Here is an 8949-nt window from a genome sequence, read left to right on the forward strand (position 1 = left end):
GAGCCAGGTCAATACAGTGGTCGAATCACTCCAGTAGATGACACTTTGGATTGGCAAGGTGAGCTCGGCTCGCAAGGTAGAGGCCAACTGGGCTCCGGAAAGGGCAGCACTGAGTTCCAGCCTAGGCATTGACAACTGCTTCTTGGGTGCGACCCTGGACCTGGCCATGACAAAGGAGACATGGGTGTGACCTGCCTTATCCTCCACTCTTAGATAGGAAACCGACCCATAAGCTCGCTCCGAAGCGTCACAGAACACATGCAGTTCCAGGCACGATCCCAGTTGGTCAGCACAAGGTTGGACATAACATCTTGGCATTTGGACTTCAGAGAGCTCCGATAACTCTGTTTCCTAACAGATCCATCGTTCCACTAGGTCAGCCGGGTGGATCGGTTCATCCCAGTCCCTCTTGGTCTGCCACAGGTCCTGGACTAAGACTTTGGCCCGGGTTGTGTATGGCAGGATATACCAAAGTGGGTTGTAATGACTGGCCAGGGACCGATAGATGGTGCGTAGAGTGGGGGTTTCGGTACTCAGGGCTGAGCGGTGCTTGTACCCAAGGGTATCCGGTATGCAGCTCCATTTCAGTCCTAGAGTGGGCTCTTGTGGCTTAGCGCCAGACTGCGATAGCCATAGTTCACTGCTACTGGACCTGGCTTGTGGCGGGAGGTGCTGGATAACCTCCGCTCTGTTACTCGCCCACTGTCGGACCTCAAATCCCCCTTTGGACAGGAGATTCCGTACTTTATCAAGGAGTGCTTTCGCTTCAGCCGTGGATGGGATGCGCTGTAAGCAGTTATCCACATAGAAGGCATTTTCCACTGAATCCCATACTTCTGGGTCACTGTCTGGGTGCTCCCGTGCGTGTCTCTGCAGAGCATATATGGCACAGCAAAGACTGCAGTTGGTGCCAAATGGAAGTACTTGGCATTCATAGATGGCGGGCTCTGCGTCTCGTTCCATATCTAGCCAGCAGAACCGGTCTTAATGGTCATGTTGAAGGTGGTCACGGTCACTTTGCAAAGTGAAGAGAAGCATTGATACATTCGCTGTTCTAGATGATGGGTCAGAAAGAACAATCAGTCTCCCGGCGGCCACCCGTCAGCTTAACCTGGAGGGTGGCCGCCGGGAGAATGATTGTTCTTTCTGACGAGTTTCAGAAGAAAGGTCTTTGTTTCTATCCATTTTGAGCCTGTAATCAAACCCACAAATGCTGATGCTCCAGATACTCAACTAGTCTAAAGACGGACAGTTTTATTGCTTCTTTAATCAGCACAACAGTTTTCAGCTGTGCTAACATGATTGCAAAATGGTTTTCTAATGATCAATTAGCCTTTTAAAAATGATAATCTTGGATTAGCTAACACAACGTGCCTTTGGAACACAGGAGTGATGGTTGCTGATAATGGGCCTTTACGCCTCCATAAAATAATCAGCTACAACAGTCATTTACAACATTAACAATGTCTACACTGTTTTTCTTATCAATTTGATGTTATTTTAATGGAGAAAAAAAGTGCTTTTCTTTCAAAAACAAGAACATTTCTAAGTGACCCCAAACGTTTGAACGTGTGTGTGTGTGTTCACACGTTTTTGCGTATCTTGAATGGGATATGTAAAATGGGTTAACATTGAGCACCTCTGAATCCTAAAAGTTGTGGCATTCAGGTCCAAAAATACACTTTCTGACCACTTGCATGTATGGGACGTTTTGTTCAAATCAAAAGGGGTGCAGTCAAAAAGTGATTGCAATCAAATGGAACGACCCATAAAGTAAAGGGAAAGCTTGGGGAAAATGTTGATGTACTATTTCAGAGTGATCCTGTGTACATTCAATAGACTTTTGAACTGAAAAGTCGCCTTACTGATCCTTCATCTGCACTTGGATAGCCAGTAGCTGGGGGTCGGCTATTTCTCACCTGCTTGCTTATGCTTGCCTCTTAGGTTCCTCTCAGAATGCAAGTCCCCTTCACGGTAACCATCCAACTGACTCTCTGAATGCAAGTCCCTTTCACGGTAACCATCCAACTGACTCTCTGAATGCAAGTCCCCCTCACGGTCACCATCCAGGTTCCTCTCAGAATGCAAGTCACGGTCACCATCCAGGCTCCTTTCAGAATGCAAGTCCTCGTCACGGTTACCATCCAGGTTCCTCTCAGAATGCAAGTCCCCCTCACGGTCACCATCCAGGTTCCTCTCAGAATGTAAGTCCCCCTCACGGTCACCATTCAGGTTCCTCTCAGAATGCAAGTCATGGTCACCATCCAGGTTCCTCTCAGAATGTAAGTCCCCCTCACGGTCATCATTCAGGTTCCTCTCAGAATGCAAGTCATGGTCACCATCCAGGTTCCTCTCAGAATGTAAGTCCCCCTCACGGTCACCATCCAGGTTCCTCTCAGAATGCAAGTCATGGTCACCATCCAGGTTCCTCTCAGAATGCAAGTCCCCCTCACAGTCATCATTCAGGTTCCTCTCAGAATGCAAGTCATGGTCACCATCCAGGTTCCTCTCAGAATGCAAGTCCCCCTCACGGTCACCATCCAGGTTCCTCTCAGAATGCAAGTCCCCCTCACGGTCACCATCCAGGTTCCTCTCAGAATGCAAGTCCCCCTCACGGTCATCATTCAGGTTCCTCTCAGAATGTAAGTCCCCCTCACGGTCACCATTCAGGTTCCTCTCAGAATGCAAGTCCCCCTCACGGTCATCATTCAGGTTCCTCTCAGAATGTAAGTCCCCCTCACAGTCACCATCCAGGTTCCTCTCAGAATGTAAGTCCCCCTCACGGTCACCATTCATCCTCCAGCCAGGGGGGAAGAGTTGAGCCAACAGCCAGGCACCATGGCTCTCCCGTGGACGAAATGAACGCGTTGGTCAGGAGACAGATGTGATTCGTAAGCCAATCAGTCAGCCATGACAGGATACAGTAGTTGATGCAACCTGCAAAGACAATGACATCGTGCCTATGCTGTTTTTTAAAACTTGACACTACAGACAGTGCCTATATTTAGGCTACATTATGCAGTTTACTTTTCTACATGTTTTGAAATTAATAAATGTCTTATTTCTCTCCCAATAATAGGCTCGGTTATCTGCGGTTGAAACAGTCAGAAGTGTGTATTATATACTATGTACATTGTTACTCTTGACACCTAACATGCTGACCAAACCGCCCGCTTGCGTGGGTACGCCATCAAGTGCAAGTTGATTTTGTTCACCCAGACCAGATGCGATCAGGACACGCAGGTTGCAATATCAAAACAAACTCTGATTAGATTAATTTGTGGATGGTCAAAAAGCATTAAATATTTATGGAAATTTAGATAGCTAGCTTGCTTTTGCTAGCTAATTTGTCCTGGTATATAAACATTGGGATGTTACTTTACCTGAAATGAACAGTTCTTCTACTCTGACAATTAATCCACAGATAAAACGGTAAACCGAATTCGTTTCTCGTCATCTCTCCTTCAGGCTTCTTTTTCTTTGGACTTTATATGGTGGTTGGCAACCAACTTTTACAGCATTACTACAACCGACCAGAGTGTGGATATAAGTTCATCTTTCAATCACCCAGGTGGGTATATGCTCTTAAAAACCAATGAGGAGATGGGAGAGGCCGGACTTGCAGCGTGTTGAGTGTCGCAAATAGAACCAATTTTCGCGCTCGCTGACGCACAATGATTGAATAACATGTATGTTTACATTTATTTTGCAACGCTTGCGCATGCGAAGAAAGCGGTGTGGTCAGCATGTGATTGGGTGATTGGTGTTTGGTTATTCGTATTCCTATAGTATTATTTGCCTGCATTGTTAGGGCATCATCCCAATGATGGTATTGGAAATGGTATTTTGTTTGTTTACAGCCAGAACCAAAGCTAAAGGGGAGAAACCAGACAAGTTTCTGTTGTCCCATACACAAAACATGTCAATTGTAACAGATGTTTTTTAACACGGGTGATAAATGTATCATAGATGTCTAACATCAAATGATATTTGAAAGCCGTTGTCATTTGTTTGATGTAGTTCCTTGCACTGGGTTTATAGTTATCTGTGGCTATAGATGATGTTTGTAGTTAAATTCAACTGATGCTGCTAATGTTTCGGGTATTGAGGAATGTATGTAGTTTACAGGTCACTGGTTTTAAACTACGTATTAAATTTGTCAATCCCATGTTTTGTTTTTAATTTGTCCGTTTTGATGCTGTATTATTTTGTTTTATATATACACCTCTGATGTTAGGGCACCATCATAGTGATGGCGTTGGACATATTTTGTTTGTTTACACTTTTTTCCCCCTATTTCTATAGTAAATATTTCTATTGCAGCCAGAACCAAAGCTTAGGGGAAGAAACCAGACATTTTTTAAGAATAAAAAAAAAGATATGTTCTTTTTTAACACTGTTGGTAAAGTGGGTAAATGTATCATGGGTATCGACATTAAATGATGTTTGAAAGCCATTATGTCGCTTTGTTTGATGTGATTTCTTGCACTGGGGCCTGTTGCACAAAACTAGGATAAGGGATTAAGCCAGGATATCTTGGTGATCCTGGCTCAATTGATCCGTAATCCGGTTGCACTAAAGATGGATAGGGGGCAGGAGGATATGTTATGGTATAAATTACCATGGAGATTTATTCTGTGGAGCTAGCCTGCTCCAGACCAGGCTAAATTCCAGGATCTATTTAATCTCATCCCTAATGTCAGTCAGCAGTCACCACAAATGGAAACCAATAGTTATTTCACTGCTCACTATACATTGTTATCACATATAACTAGACCCACTGTTATTATTTAAACGTTTGTGATCATTAATTTCAATGATTTTGGATAAAAAATGATTTTTAGATGATGTTGCTATCATTAGATAATTTACAGTTTCCCATAGACTATAAGGCTATATATAAAATGATAGAATATTAGGGCCACAGAGGGGGAAAAAACACAAGTCATAATATTGTAACCAGTTGTTTTAAAGGAGGACAGTTGTTAAAATGACAGATGTGGGGCATTTTGTGAAATTGTACTTCAGTATGGTTTCATAAACAAAGACATGCTGATGTGCCAGAATATTAAGTATCACATTGTCATAAGTATCAAAACTGTAAAAACAATATGTAGCTTTTCTGCAGAAAGTTTATTTAAATTTATGACTTTATCCTTTTTCTTCAGTGTGGCCCTAGTACTCTGTCATATAAACAAATACACATTCCATATGAATATAAAAACACAATGTGTAACATTATGTTCCTTTATTGAATAAGGACAAAACAAAGCAGGTAAACCATCAGCTCCTTTCGAAACTGAAGTCACAGTGACTCTACAAGATGGAAAGCACAGAATCCAAGCATATTATACAAAATGATACATACACATTCAAAGGTCTGTATATAACACACCCTGCATGTCTGCACACTAAAATAAATGCAGGACAAATCCATACACATCAACTGAACAGACAAATGAATGGATGCAGTAGCCTCCCTGCAGCCTTGTATTACACACAGTATACCGCACAAACATCATAAGAGGCCAAATTCGTCAAAAAACGAACCCAAAAAAACCCAAATTCCTCTGCCACCGCAGGACATATTTAACCAAAATTGAAAGCACACATACTAACTAAAATAATTCAACACATATTGGTCCCTCAGCAGCCGACCACTGTCGTCATCAGGGAAGATTGCCGGATTGTCCCAGTCCATGGCTGGTGGCACTCTGGGGGCCCTCTCCTTCCTCAGGCAGGCCACATTGTGGAGGACAGCACAAGCCACAGTAATATCACATGCCCTAACAGGGCTGACCCTTAATTTGTGAAGGCAGTGAAAGCGTGCCTTCAGGAGGCCAAAGGTCATTTCAACTCTGGCCCTGGTCCTGGCATGGGCATGGTTGTAGGCCTGCTGTGCTTCCTGGGGGTCTGTGAAAGGTGTCAGGAGAAAAGGCTGGCAGCCATACCCCCTGTCTCCCAGCAACACACCAGAGAATTCACCTGTCAACACAAAATCTCATCATTACTACCTCATAAACACAGTGATATTCTTGACACAGCCATGATGGTTATAAATAGGGGTTGTGTGGCTTACCTTGTGATAGGCACTGATAGCTTTCAGAGGCCCGAAAGATTCTGGAGTCATGGACTGAGCCAGGCCATTTTGCCACAACATTGCTGATCACACAGTCAGCATTGCAGACCATCTGAAATCATAAGATGAGGAATATTACACCAATCAATGCACATCACTGGCAATGCAGAGTGTTCGTCAATGGACAATATCAAAAAGTTATGTTCACCTGAACATTAATGCTGTGAAAGGATTTCCTATTCACAAAATCGGCCTCATGGGCACCTGAGGGGGCTTTTATCCTTATGTGTGTGCAGTCCACTGCACCAATGACATTGGGGAAACCTGTCACACAAAGTAATGAGTATCCTACTATGTGTTAACAGTTGTCCTGTAATTTGTAGATCCTCTTACCTGCAATCCTATAGAACTCCTCTTTGATGTCACAGAGTCTTCTGTGGCCAGGGAAGGAGATGAAGACATCTGCTAATGCTTTGATAGCCAGACACACACTCCTTATTGTGCGGCAAATTGTGGCCTTGTTCAGCTGTTCTGCATCCCCCACTGAGTACAGGAAGGCTCCACTAGCAAAAAAGCGCAAGGCCACACAAACCATTTGCTCCACACTCAGTGCATGGCTCCGTGCAGTGCGGTGCTTAATCCTGGGACCCAGTAGTCTGCATAGATACCTGATGCCATCTGCAGAAAACCTGTATCTTTCATATAGATGGTCATCAGGGAAGGCCAGTGGGTCCAACCGGTCCCTAAAGACCCTTTCTCGCCTGAAGGCTCTCCTCAGCACAAGTGCTTCTTCATCCACCACATCTCGCACGAATGGGCATGCCATTGTCAGAGCAGAAAGGAACACACAATTTTGGGCCTTCATATAGGCTAGTGGCCACACCTGGTGCTGGGGGGGTGGGCAAAAGAGGGCGATGCCTTATAACGATGACTTGGTTGTACTGATTGCTGGGAAAATAAAAAAAACCTTAGAAAGATGCCACCGTCCTGTGTGCTCACAATAAGAGCTCATATGTCATGGCTCACTTGACTTTACGAGAATATACCTAATTTTTATTTTGAGCTGTGTCATCTTCTTGGAGCTGGGGGAGGAAAGAAAAATAATGATTAATACATTTGTGTTACAGTTAGCATACAGTGTACATTGAAGGCATATCTCACCTCCCTCTCAAGTTTTTTTATTTCAAGGTCCAGTTTCCTAATTGTCCTCTTTTTTATTTCGGACTCCAGTGCAAGATTTTCCATCTTTTTCTTCTTGTACTGAATGTCTATGTCTGCCAGTTCTATTTGGCGCCGGAGGGGGTTGCCATACAACTTTCTGATAGCTTGTGAGCTCTGTGAACACAATACAATTAGCGCAGCTGGAATTTGGCAGGATGTGGTGTCCTTTTATTAATACGCACTATGTTGCCAGGCTGGTTTTCCCACTGTATAGCATCTGGGTCCTGTAAAAGAAATTAGATTTTTTGATTTTGATGAGGACTCCTCACCATTGTAGAGTAAATAGTACTTTCACAGTCTTAACATGATACCTCATGCCTTCTGGAATCCAGAGAGATGGTCTCCTCCTCATCATCGTCTCCATCATGTGCTGTTGCTGCTGCACTGGGGCCTTCACCCTATCACATTTAATCGGATTCATATTGAAGCTAGTAGACAAGACATGCCAGGCCTACAGTATGCCTTTGATGGAGTACTCACTGGATCAGCATCGTCTGGTGCTTGTGCTGGTGGCTCTAACAGGAACACAGTGCTGCCAGACACTGCAAGGCAATAGGTAAACCAAAGTCAGACAGTCCAAATTGATTCAATATGAATGTGGTTGTATCCCATGTAGAGATGGAAGGACATACCTTGAATGAAGCGGGTGGCATCTTGGGAGGAACCTATGCTCGTCTCTTTCCCCCCAGGGATCCCCTCTAAGACGGGCCTGCCTTTATTTAGCTCCAAGGCCATGTCCTCTGCTGGGGTAAGGTCAGCCTTTGGTGACCCACCACCCGTGCCTTGTCTGTGGGTATTCTTTTTCACTGCTAAAACAGTACAGACAATGTGTGAGCAGGCACCTTCTGGGTACAATATATGCTTGTGCTTTGTTAAATATTAGTCAGGGACCATACCATTCTGCAGAATGTTCTTGTATTTGATTTTGACCTGCTGCCATGTCCGTTTTGGCCCGTTCATGTTTAATCTACACACACACACACACACACACACACACACACATTTAATGGAGTCACACTGCAAAAAATTACTTGGTATTTTTGTCTTGTTTTCAGTAAAAATATCAAAAAATTTATCATAGCTTTATACAGTGTGATGGAGTTACTTTACACAATTTCACTCATATCTGCAGTGCATTTCAATTAAAAATTTAACCGTTTCATAATTACAGTACAACTGCATTTTTGGAGATGTGAATTAAATATTTGAATTGTAATTGTGATGTTTCAGCGGAGCGGTGAGTGTGTAATTGTGCACTACTTACGCATTCAGGCGGTCTGCAATACTTTGCCACGCTTTTTCTCTTTGCTTTATCACTGTGGCGGTGTTGCCTTTCCTCTTAATTATATCTTTTACCTCCTCGTATGCCTCCATGAGGATTTGTGCTTCCGACGGGGAAAAGTACGCGGCTCTAGTTGCCATGGTAAATCAGTTAATCTGTGATCTGTGGCGGGGTCTATTTGAGTGAGCCGTGAGCGCGCACCTATCCAGGATTGGTTTCACCTGGCTTAATGAATCCGTGTCTGCTCATCCTGGCTTGGTCTTTGTGCAACCAATTAAGCCTGGACGCACATGTTTTGGCTTCATTGAGCTCAGCTGAGTCATTTATCCCGGATGTCTTAATTCTACTTTTGTGCAACAGGCCCCTG

The 8949-nt window shown here is 43.9% G+C and overlaps 1 protein-coding gene across 7 annotated transcripts; it reads right to left on the reverse strand.

The window, feature by feature from the left end:
• Positions 1-5212: 5212 nt before the first annotated feature.
• Positions 5213-8938, reverse strand: LOC139565811 (putative nuclease HARBI1). Of its 7 annotated transcripts, none has more exons than XM_071386403.1 (10): positions 8197-8938; positions 7933-8109; positions 7781-7842; positions 7612-7698; positions 7483-7524; positions 7241-7414; positions 7126-7161; positions 6473-7027; positions 6080-6191; positions 5213-5985 (listed from the first exon to the last, which is right to left on the reverse strand). In XM_071386403.1, the coding sequence occupies exons 1-7, from the start codon at positions 8258-8260 to the stop codon at positions 7126-7128; spliced, it is 642 nt and encodes a 213-aa protein (XP_071242504.1). In that variant the 5' UTR covers positions 8261-8938; the 3' UTR covers positions 5213-5985; positions 6080-6191; positions 6473-7027. The 7 variants fall into 7 exon arrangements, with proteins under 7 accessions (XP_071242504.1, XP_071242500.1, XP_071242498.1 ...); XM_071386399.1 differs by adding an exon at positions 6288-6403 and having other exon boundaries at positions 7241-7524; XM_071386397.1 differs by adding an exon at positions 6288-6403 and having other exon boundaries at positions 7933-8938.
• Between the last annotated feature and the right edge of the window lie 11 nt (positions 8939-8949).

Source organism: Salvelinus alpinus, chromosome 37 (assembly GCF_045679555.1).
Source record: "Salvelinus alpinus chromosome 37, SLU_Salpinus.1, whole genome shotgun sequence".
Classification (NCBI taxonomy): Eukaryota; Metazoa; Chordata; class Actinopteri; order Salmoniformes; family Salmonidae; genus Salvelinus; species Salvelinus alpinus.